A 12,350-nucleotide genomic window follows, 5' to 3' on the forward strand; every position below is an offset into this window, starting at 1 on the left:
AAAAGGGACAACACAGATAAACAGTTCAACAGCAAGAAATAGATTTTTAACAAATTGTTTCTTGCTTAGATCAGTTATTATTGGGCCTTTAAAATCAGTGTTTCGAATTAGCTGTTTGTTACCTCATGTTAAACAGGAGTAGACAATTGAGGATTTCTAGCCATTTAAAGAAAATTTCAAACAAAGAGACAAACATATAAAAATAACAGGAAAGAAAAAAACATTATGTGGGGGTGGGGAGGGGAAACTTTTAAAACTACTATCAGAGAAAACATTTTAATGATTTGCATAGAAATTTAAAACTTGATAGGAACAATGAAAACCTCAACAGATTGGAAGACAGAGTTAAATTCTTTTTCTCGCTTTCCATTTCTCATCTATAAAATGTATTCTACTAAATAATGAGCAATCGAAGAAACACTGGATTCAGAAAAACAGAAGTTTCAACCAAAAGGAAGAAAGAAGTAAAGGGATTATCCAAAAGGGTGGTGAAGGACACTTGCAGGATTGTAACATTGCTCCAGTCATAAAAGCTAAGCAATTCAGATTGCATCAGCCAGAGAGAAAAAAAAGTTAAGGACTCATCCTCATTACTTCTGTCATTATGCCATCTTTTTTTAACCTGTGAAGCCACTGCAGAATGTGCTCTACCAAAACAAGAAAATAAATGAAGACTGCTAACACCTAAGAATAGGGAATGCATTTTGGAGAAATTTAAAGAAATTTCCTACAATAAGGCAAAGATAAATCCTGGAATTTCAGGCCTGGAGAGTGCTAGTCCAAATAGAAGGAGAATGAATGACTCGTGTGTGCATGTGTGTGTGTGTGTGTGTGTGTGTGTGTGTGATTCATACAGAAACACAAAGTGACACCAATAGGGGAGGGAATACTTATTTATAGTATTATTTTAGCATTTTTAATAGGATTTTTTACTATAGTAAAAAACTTATAGTATTTTTATAGTATTATTTTAGCATTAAATTATGCTTTAAAAGACTTAACTGTATTAATCTGATAATTAGTTTAAATTAAAGCACAAAAACTATCTGTGGTCAACGAGTCCAAAATCTGCAAGAACATAAGGGTGCCCTGACCATGACTCCACTGTTTTTCCTCTGTCTCTGGACGTTAATCATATTCATTCTATGGCTGTTTTCTTTTCACCCACTTCCCAACACAGTCCCCTTTGTCTTTGATCCTCCTTACATTCTCCACCCTTCTGTTACAGCACTTGTAGTCCCCTCACTTGGCAGAGAAAAATGGGACTAATGAAAATCTTGGCAACTGCTTTTCAAGGACACTTGACTCTTGCCTTAGGAAGATATCTGGTCAAATGTTTTTGGATGATGACAGTTTAGAAAAGGTAGATATTTCATTTTATTGAGTGTGAAAAATATTCTTCAAAGGAAGGGTCAGTGGGGTAAGTAACAGTCAGTAAAATTAAATTGGACCAGGATTTCAACCAACTCTAGGTCATCTGCCCTACCAGAAAGTAAGAATCCTGAAGAAATAGGTAAGATTTAAGATCTGACAGAAATTATTGTGGGCTCTAAAGAAATACATATAACTTTTTAACGTGTTATATGTCAATTTAATGGTATTTCAGTGAAATTATAAATTACTCTTTCTGAAAAAAAATGATTATTGGTTCATTTGTTCATTCAGTATTAAATCTTTACCACATTTTAAATATTACCTACGACAGGGGATAAGATGAGTAAAGTAGGGGAGTCAAATTTGCCTAAATTATTTTACCTCACTGTAGTTAACATATAGCATAATATACATAGCACAATGTAACATAACATAAAATATGATAGGTAATAGGAAAAATATTATAATATTATGGGTACAAAAAATCATGAGAGAACTAGATGGTGACTCTGCTTGGGGTTATCATGGAAGATTTTATAAAAAGAGTAATGCATGAAAAAAAGGTAGGTTAACAAGTAAACAACAGGAAAGTAGTATTTTAGGCAAATGTTAACAATTTATAGAAAGGAGCACAAGTGTTAAGAGAGCATAACACATTTGGGAAAATGAATTATTCTGGAACTGGAGCCCAATTTACATGAAGGAGAATTATAAAAGATAAGTTCAAAGATTTTGGCAAGTGCTAGATCATGAAGGGATTTGATGCCTCTAAATCTTTTTTGCCTAGCCTACCTGGTGATTCTATGAGCTACCCACTACCCTTTTAATGCATTTGTTTTTGGCTAAAAACAGGCAGCATTGTTTTATTTTTTCCATTCTTATTCAGTTTATTTAATCCAAAGCAAACAAACAAATGAAAAAAAAAACCAGTTCACCCATTTCTCCAACCCCTCACTCCCTGCCTCTTGCAACCACTAATTTGTTCTCTGTATCTATGAGCTTGTTTTTTTTAATTTGTTTGTTTTTCAGATTCCACAAATAAGAGAGATCATTTGATATTTGTCGTTTCCTATCCAACTTATTTCCCTTAGCATAACGCCTTTGAGGTCCATCCATGTCACAGATGTCAAGAGTTCATTCTTTTTTATGACTAATATTCCATAATGTATATGTGTGTGTGTGTGTGTGTGTGTGTGTACAAATTTTAAGATTATTCTATTTCCTTGGAAAATGTCATTAGAATTTCCATAGGGATTGCATTGGATCTGTAGTTTGCTTTGCGTAATACTGACACTTTAACAATATTAATTCTTACAATCCATGAGCACAGAATATATTTCCATTTATTTGTGCGTTCTTCAATTTATTTTATTAGTGTCTTCTGGTTTTCAATATGTATGTTTTTACATTGTTATATTGTCAGGATATTTTTTAATGCAATTGTATGGGATTATTTTCTTAATTTCTCTGATAGTTATTAGTGTAAACAAATGCAACAAATTTTTGTGAATTGGTTTTGTATCCTGCAACTTTACTCAATTTATTAGTTCCAATAGTTTTTTTTGATGGAGTCTTTATATATAGTATCATGTCATCTGCAAACAGTAACAGTTTTACTTCTTCCTTTCCAATTTGCATGTTTTTTCTTTTTCTTGTCTCATTGCTCTGGCTAGAACTTCCAATACCATATTAAAAAAAAATTGGCAACAGTGGACATTCTTGTCTTGTTCCTTATCTTAAAAGAAAATCTTTCAACTTTTCACCATTGAGTATGATGTTGACTGTGGGCTTGTCATACAAGCCTCTAATTATGTGAAGGTACATTTCCTCAACACCCATTTTTTGAAGAGTTTTTTTTTTTCATAAATGGATTTTGAATTTTGTCAAACACTTTTTCTGCTTTTATTGAAATTGTCATTTGATTTTTATCCTTTGTTTTTAATGTGGTGTATCATATTTATTTGCAGAAGTTAACCATTCTTGCCTCCCTGGAGTAAATTCCACTTCATTGTGGTGTATGATTCTTTTAATATGTACTGTGGAATTCACTTTGTAAATATTTTGTTGTGGATTTTTGCATCTGTGTTCATCAGTGATATTGGCCTATAATTTTTGTTTCTTTTTTCTTTTTTTTTTGTGGTGTCCTTGTCTAGTTCTGGTGTTAGGTTAATTCTAGACTCATAAAAATGTAATTGGAAGAGTTCCCCCACACCCATGCTTATTTTTTGAAATAGTTTGAGAAGAATTGGTATTATTTCTTTGAATGTTTGGTAGAACTAACCAGTGAAGCCATGGAGTCTGGTCCTGGACTTTTGTCTGTTCAGATTTTCTATTTTATAATGATTCAGTCTTGGTAGTTTCTATATTTCTAAACACATATCCATTTCTTCTAGATTGTCCAGTTTGTCTTTATATAATTATTTATTACAGTCTCTTATTTCTGTTGTATCAGTCATAATATCTCCTCTTTCATTTCTGATTTCATTTATCTGAGTTATTTCCTTTTCTTGATTTGTGTAGCTAAATGTCAATTTTGTTTTTCAAAGAACAGGCTCTTAGTTTCACTGATTTTTTTCTACTCTCTTTTTAGTCTCTATTTCATTTATTTCTGTTCTTTGTTATTCCCTTCTTTCTACTAACTTTGGGTTTCATTTGTTCTTCTTTTTCTAGTTCCTTCAGGTGTAAAGTTAAGTTGCTTATTCAAGACTTTTCTTGTTTTTTGACATAGGCATGAACTTCCCTCTTAAACTGTGTTTGCATTCCATAAATTTTGGTGTGTTAAATTTCCATTTTCATTTGTATCAGGAATATTTTTGAGTCCTCTTTGAATATCTTCTTTGGTCTATTTTGCTATTCGGTAGCATTTTTTTTTTATGTCTCTACATATTTGTGAATTTTCCAGTTTCTTCATATAATTAAGTTTTTGTTTCATACAATTGTGGTCAGAAGAGATGCTGGATATGATTTCAATCTTTTAAAATTTATTAAGACTTGATCTGTGCCCTAACATATAATCTTGAAAAACATTCCATGTGTACTTGAGAAGAATATCTATTCTGTTGCTTTTGGATGAAATGTTCTTTAAATGTCTGTTAAGTCCATCTGGTCTAACATGTCATTTAAGGCTGATGTTTTCTTATTGATTTTCTGTCTGGATGATCTGTACATTGATGTAAGTTGGGTATTAAAGTTCCCTCCTATTGTATTGCTGTTTATTTCTCTACAGTGGACTTCTTGGGCATGCAACTAAGACCTTTGACTAAAAAGTTGTCGGCAGTGGAAACTTAGTGAGAGAGAAGAATCAGAAATGATATATCTATCCTTATTAGACAATGAATGGTGAAAATTATTTTAAAGTGGTATATATTTGATACCTAATGGAAGATGGAGGCAAAACAATCAAATTATCACCTACGTCACCTGGAATAAAGTACAACTGAAGGCAAGGCTTCAGAAGACCCTGTTGCTACTGCTACCGCATAGTAGCAATGCATAAAGATATTATTTCTAATAACATGTGAAAACTTAAAGAAAATTATAAGTTAAATTCATATTTTCTTGGTTTAAGCATTTACTGAAAACTTAGGACTTCTTATGAACTTTTTAACTTTGCAACCACAGGTTTGAGTGAACTAAAATAAAACCTTTGTTTGATCCAGTATAATGCCAAATTTCAATATTCATTAATTCACAGCTTCATTAGATGTATTATATAAAATGGAGAGTCTGGGTTTTTGATAAAGAACAGAACTATAGTCATTGAAATTGGGTGATTTATGGTATTAAGAGTATTCATAAATTTCCAATCTATTATGAACTTAAGTATTTCCTTTCCCCCCTTAGTTGTCTCCAGTTCTAAAAGCATACCCTGAGGAAGAATGAATTATAAGGTCAAACACAGGAGGAAACAGCTTACATACCAATGCTACAAAATGTAATTTATGTCATCCAGGTTCTGTGGAATATGTATGAGAATGGATTCTGAAGTTCCCAGACCAAAAGGGATAACACATTTTTTAATTGGCTAACTTTAAACCAATATGGTTTAATTACTAGAGGTTCTGTAACAAATGAGCTAGGTCAAACAGCAGAGAATATTGTACAATTGTAATCAAAATTGGTTCACATAATTGATGATGAGATGCCAAAAATTCCTTTGTATGAAAAAGAAGAAGGATCCAAAGACTGAGTGAGATGGAATGTTCGGTGGATATATAACATGTAACTCACTCAGCCACACCCAACCAGACTCCTAGATAAAGGCCAAGAAGGCAGTCTCTGTGATGGGGAAAGGAGCATCATCCACTTTGAAAGAACTTTTTAGTGGTTGTTCTCTGCTAAGTGGGAAAGCTAGTAAGAGAAACTATAGATGAAAATCATTTACTATTTCAATGAGGATTCTATTATTATTTGAATGATAGTTTCCAAGAATAGAAAAGCACAAGTAACAATAACTGATCACTAGAAGCATCTAGAGTCAAAAGGGGTATGTGGTTACCATTACAATCAGTGGATCTTCAGAGGTAGGTATTTAGTCATAAAAGCCCCAGAGACCAAAATAAAGAGCATCCCATAAAGTTCTATCTGAATTGTAGAACTGATAAAAATAATAAATCTGGTAAACAGAGGCCTGAATAAAGCCTCACTAGAGATCTAGAGTTTTCTCAGTTGACCTGAATCAGCTATCAGACCTGAATCAGTTCAGAGTCAACATCTATTGCAATAAAAATGAAGCTCTCCTTTAAAAAAATGTTTATTAATTTTGAGAGACAAGAGGGCAGAGAGAGAAGGAGAAACAGAATCCCAAACAGGCTCTCTGCTGTCACCACGGAGACCAATGCAGGCCTTGATCTCATGAATCATAAAATCATGACCTGAGTCGAAATCAAAAGTTGGGCATTCAACCAGCTGAGCCACCCAGGCTCCCCAAAATGAATATCTGCTTACCCCTGAGGGAGAATTTTTCAATATTATCACAATTGTCACAGTGAATCTTTCCCTTTCCCTTTCATAAAGGCCATTTCTCAGGATAAACATGTTCTAGAGTAAGATAAATAGCCAGTCTTTTCATGGATATATATTTTTAATTTTTTTTAACATTTATTTATTTTTGAGACAGAGAGAGACAGAGCATGAACGGGGGAGGGTCAGAGAGAGGGAGACACAGGATCTAAAACAGGCTCCAGGCTCTAAGCTGCCAGCACAGAGCCCAACGCGGGGCTCGAACTCACAGACCGTGAGATCATGACCTGAGCCGAAGCCAGCCGCTCAACCGACTGAGCCACCCAGGCGCCCCTTTTCATGGATATTTTGACACTGATGTTGCTCTAACTCTAATTCCTAGTAACTCTGGTCTTCTAGGCAGGTGATGTATGGAGAGAGGTTTTGGTTCAAGGTAGTCCCAACAGGATCCCAACATATGCTATTGTTATTTACCTAATGAATTGGGAATATTCCCTTTAGTATCTAGTAGTCTTTTGTTGGGTATCCAAGTGAAGAGTGTAATAAGTAGAACCAGTGGAAACTCCCAGAGTTCCCTATTCATAGAAAATTTAAAATGACATCTTTGGAATAATTCATTAAAAAAACTAGAGCTGTCATCAAAGATTTGAAAAATTCAGACTGTTATTGCTACCACATAGCCATTCAATATTCTGCCTTAGCCATTGAAGCATATGAATGGGTTTTGGAGAATGATGGTGGATTGTCATAATGATAATCAGATGGTGATTTAAATTGCCATGGGTATTCCAGATGTAATCTCTCTACTGGAATAAACTGTATAGTCCCTGTCACTTAACTTGCGGCTACTGATCTAACAGATGATTGTTGTTTGTTTATTCCAATTAGTACAGAATATCAGATTCAGTTGTCCCACTTGGCCAGGATAGCAGCACACCTTTGCCATATTGCCACCATGTTACGTCAAATCTGTGTTATAATTTAGTTTGAAGGAAAATAAATCGTTCTTACCCTTACATAGAATTCTTGCTTGCCAACTGCACTGATGACAGCATGCTGATAGAACAGCCGGAAGATGCAAATGCATACATGTCAGCATACGGAACACAAAAATGGGACAAAGAGGTCTGCCCTACCCAAAGAAATTTCTAGATGTCTAATTACTCAGGGCACATCAGAATATTCTCTATAAATTAACAATGATAAATTATTAATAAGCTGCTCTACCTTATAGATACTACCAGCAAGAAAGAGGCACATGAACTATTTTGGATATGGCTCTTTAACTCATTTACTCGATAATCTAAGACAGCTAAATTTGAATGGGGCTCAGAGAAAGAGGTATTTGTCCACAGTATAAACAATTTGCTATCTGGCTATTATTACTCAGTGTACCTATGTATGTTCAAACTGTCTTTGGTAGGTTCAACATACAGCAATATGTGATAAGAGAAATCTTCAGAGCTCTCTTAACAAGAATCATGCACTTTTAACCAAATAAATTTTCTCATTTTGAAAAATAATTATTGACTTCTTACTGTGCTGTATTAGATATTAAACTGCCAACCACTAGTACTGGCTCTTTCCATGAACTGAAAATCTGATGCACCATGCCAAAAAGTTAAGCACACCAGTAAGGCTCCATTATCAGGTGGAAGTGGTAGGTACTGGATAAGGTCCAAGAAGGTCATGAATGCACAAGCTGCATGAAACAGTCATACACATTCCCACATTATCTATACCTGCTGCAAAGTCACCCCTGCCTCAAGTTATGGCAGTGAACAGGAGGAAAAATTTCCAGCTTGTCGTATTGGTTACTTGAAATGCTGACACCAACAGAAGGGGACAGTTGCAGTGTCAGAGTCCAACTCAGGAGTGGCTCTGAAGGAGTATGGGGAAAAGAAATTCTTCGAGTGATAAATTCTCACTTTGCTGGAAGAGGCTCTAAGGTGTCTACACTGATGCATAGATTGTGGCTAATAGTTTCACTGGATGATCTGGGAGTTGAAGGGGACAAGATTGGAATCACAATAACCAATTTATCAGTGGACATTCTTCATCGGCTCAGTTTTTGGAAACAGAGTAGCCATTTTCACAACAGTGCTTTCTCCTTACTAAAATGAGTATCCACTTAACTAATGACATTACTCATGGTTTGATTTTTTTTTTACTATAAAATATTATGATACTTTAGCTGTAAGAACTTTTTTTTTTCTTGAACAATGTAAGAGATGTAATGTCAGCTGGCTTCTCAGGAGATACCCACGTTTTTAAACTAGAAGCAAAGCTACTAAAATATTTGACCTAATCATACCCCTTTCATGTTTTCTCACTTTTCATTGAGAGAGGTAGCATAGTGTGGTGAGTAGAGCTGGATAGGAGTCCAGTGAATCACTAACTAAATTTTGGGAACCGGGCAAGTCATATCCCTGATCCTTTGGTTCTCCATCTATAAAAATTATTGTCTTACTAGTCCTTGTCTGTTCCAGGATTCTAGAGATGACTGAAATGAGAGGATTATTAAAATGACAAGGCTTCATGAAAAGACAAACATTTATATGATAACATGGATAAGAGCTGTTAATAAGCTGTTAATAAGACAGTTCCTTTGGGGGCCATTTTGGGGTAAAATAGTTTCATCTCTTAAATCACACATTCTAGAGATTGATTTCATATCAACTTTTCTTACAGTACAGCAGTGTTTCTCAAAAACTGTGAATTATCATGAACATTTAAGGTACTGAGTGGCCATAGAGATTCCTGACTTCCACCTCAGGCTTACTGAATTAAATTTAACAAACACTTCAAATATTTTTGATGTTTGGCCAAAGTTTAGATACATAGTCATTTGCTATTGCTGGCTAATCCTTTCCTGAGAATATTAATCGCTTAGCCAACACGAATCTTAACTTTCCTAGGAGCAGGGGTCATTTGACACAGTCCCATCATTTCCCATAATGCCAAGCCAATGTTTGGGGACACAATAGCTAGTACACCTGTGTGTACATATTTGGCAGGGTGTTTTTAATTTAATGAACAAGGATTGCAGAATGAAAAAGTGATCCAGAGTGTATTTTCTTCTAAGTAAGACTTTTTCTTATAGATTTGACAGCTGGAACTGTTCCAATTTGAATGTGTTTGTGGCTGTGAATTATTCAATACACTGACAGTGATGTTTGATTTGAAACTCATTCATTCCTTCACCAGTTGCATGCGAAACACCTCCTAAAGAGCATTTTTAATTGCCCAGATGTTTATGTGAAATTACTGCCATTAATCACAGTATTGATTATGCTTCTCCTGTTTTCCGGCAGTCTTCTATTTTTAAACAGTCCCCTGAAGTGACATACGGAAGCATCCTTGTTATCCATGACTTTCTAGTTTGCAATATAATTGATAGATGAAAAATTCATTGTGAACCATTTAAATCTGCTGCTTGTGTTGAAAGGTAGTTATTTTTGTCACTTCCTGTTTGCCACAAAGCATGTTTTATGCTGCAGTTTCAACAACGGGGCCACTTTTATTCCAGTCAGCATTTTCCTGCACATATTATTGGCCTTAGGCAAAACTGTCTAGTAGGCAAATTTTTTGGCTCTCCCCCAGCTCACTTGCCAGCACACCTCCTTATCCTGCCTTTCAAACCACAGGCTTACAGGTTGTATTCAGTTTCAAAGCTCTCAGCTATCAACCAGCTTAGCTTAAAATGCAGAAGTCTGTATATCTCCTGAACATGTCGGTATTTGGCTAATTGACACATATCCGACCTCAAAAACAGAACACGTGTATGAACCAAAAATTTTGAAAATCACTTTTTTGAAAATTTGAGCACTTATTAAGAGCTATTTTTCAGGCCAACTAAATTACTATTATCTTGGTGAAAGATAGGTTATCAGTTAGTATTGAATGATGTCATTCTGGGCCTTAGTTCCCCAACTGTAAAATAAAATTACTGAACTGGAATAGTCAAAGTCACTTTGGAGTAGCAGGAGGAGAATCAACACATGCATGCACCCCCATGATTGCCCAATTTCTCTTTTTATCCCCAGCTCTATCCTGCATCTCAAGGAGCCACACACCCAAGCTCCTTCCACCAGCCTCCAAACTGATGGCTACTTCTTATGTACTGTGATGACACATTCTACTCTAAAAAGGATAGACCCATACAAGCTACAGAAGCAGGTTCAGAACTTTGGGCAGAGAATTCCAGGTTCCAAGTGCCGGAGCATGTGATCGTGCCTTCTCTGGATGGACACCCCTGCTCAGTCCTGTGGACTCCACACTTTGTGAAGAAGAATACAGTCAGAAGAATTCAGAAAGCAGGAGCCTAGTGCACAGACCCTATTGCCCAGGTGGAAGAATAAGGCTGGAAACAACTAAAGGACCATTCCATGCCATCTGGACCTGAATGCTCTTACCCATTCACTATTGTGTTATTCTACATTGTCCACTGATCCAGTTCTCGGTTAATTCTGTGGTCATGATGGGTGTAACCAATAGTCTTTTCCTTATCTTAGAATTCTTAAGATCTCGGGGTGCCTGGGTGGCTCAGTTGGTTGAGCGTCCGACTTCGGCTTAGGTCATGATCTCGCAGCTTGTGAGTTCAAGCCCCGTGTCGGGCTCTGGGCTGACAGCTCAGAGCCTGGAGCCTGCTTCAGATTCTGTGTCTCCCTCTCTCTCTGCCCCTTCCCTGCTCATGCTCTCTGTCTCTCAAAAATGAATAAACGTTAAAAAAAATTTAAAAAAAAGAATTCTTAAGATCTCCCTCTTTCTCACCCTGTCTCCTTGCAAATGTTAGTAGTTTCTTCTTAAATATCTTGTATGTTTATCATTATTACTTTTCCTATTTTCTATCCTAAAGTTCCATGAGATGCTTGGGATGCAGATTCATAAGCTCTGTAAAATGCCTGCTTCAAGTCAGATCTCAGAATAATTTTTCTCTCTGTTGTTTATTGTGATGATGGGAAGGGTTTATATAAGAGTGCTCTAGCTTTAGGACTGGAAGAGAACAATGTCTGTGTTGTCTTTCAAGTAAAATTCTTCCCATGAAGAAATCATTGTCTGGTATATCTTGTGTTTCACAATCAGATGTTTTCCACCTTCTTTCTTTCTGTGGTTTTGCAATTTAACCATTCCAAGACCACGTGTATGAATTACATGAATAAATTAAACACTGCTGTTAATTACACTGTTAATGAAATTGTTGTCAAGGCTCTATCCACTCTGATCATATCATTTGCCTGGAACAAAAATATTTTTTAAGGAAAAATAACTAATACATTCTACAGAGGAGAGTATTTCTAGTCTCTAACTCAGGAGAAACTGATCTCTGACTCTCACGCCCATTCAGAAACCGTTCTTATTTTAAAAATTAAATTCCTTACAAATAACTTTAAAATTATTTTTAAAATTAGACTTTTAATCACAGACACAGAAACTAATAAAGCAGAAACTATTTTGGCTTATATTTTCATAGTATATTACATAGTATTACAATCAATGCTGAAAAGAAGAGCTATTGATATTTCAATCTCATGGACTTTGCTAAAACTAAGGAGTGGCCATACTTTTGATATCTGATATTATAAATATTGGAAATTTATTTAATTTTTCTCCATTGCTCACTGTGGGGATGGGAAGGGTTTATATATTATGCTGTAGCTTCATGACAGTGAACAAAACTATGCATTTCTTTCTTTAACAACCTTATTTAACCAGTTTCAACTTGACTTTTCTGTACTCATAGTCTTTATCTCCTCAGAGTTATTCTGGAAGGCTTTGCCAGTGTTGGACTCAAAAACACACTTGTAAGAAGCTCCTAAGCAAATAAGGCCAATAGTGATGAAAGGCTTCATCTGGATGCAAACACTGAGTCACATTGATAATTTGCACAATTAGGACAATATCAACAGGAAGATTCCAGGCACCTTAGAGAACCTCTGGAAGTTCCACAAATAATGTGCATGTGTTGGAAGGACACTATGATGAAAGTTTCATGTTTATTCCTGATTTTTTTT

General features: G+C 35.4%; 1 protein-coding gene across 2 annotated transcripts in view; it reads left to right on the forward strand.

The window, feature by feature from the left end:
* Positions 1-10,937, forward strand: part of MMP16 (matrix metallopeptidase 16) — a 318,248-nt gene extending 307,311 nt beyond the window's left edge. Inside the window, exon 9 of one of the 2 annotated variants that reach the window (XM_086695624.1) lies at positions 10,383-10,937. In XM_086695624.1, coding sequence (XP_086551750.1) covers positions 10,383-10,566 — 184 coding nt within the window. In that variant the 3' untranslated portion in view covers positions 10,567-10,937. The remainder of the gene's footprint in view (positions 1-10,382) is intronic. The other variant, XM_086695623.1, reaches the window with a different exon arrangement.
* The last annotated feature ends 1,413 nt before the right edge of the window (positions 10,938-12,350 follow it).

Source organism: Puma concolor, chromosome F2, assembly GCF_028749965.1.
Source record: "Puma concolor isolate L17-30 chromosome F2, mPumCon1.1.hap2, whole genome shotgun sequence".
Classification (NCBI taxonomy): domain Eukaryota; kingdom Metazoa; phylum Chordata; class Mammalia; order Carnivora; family Felidae; genus Puma; species Puma concolor.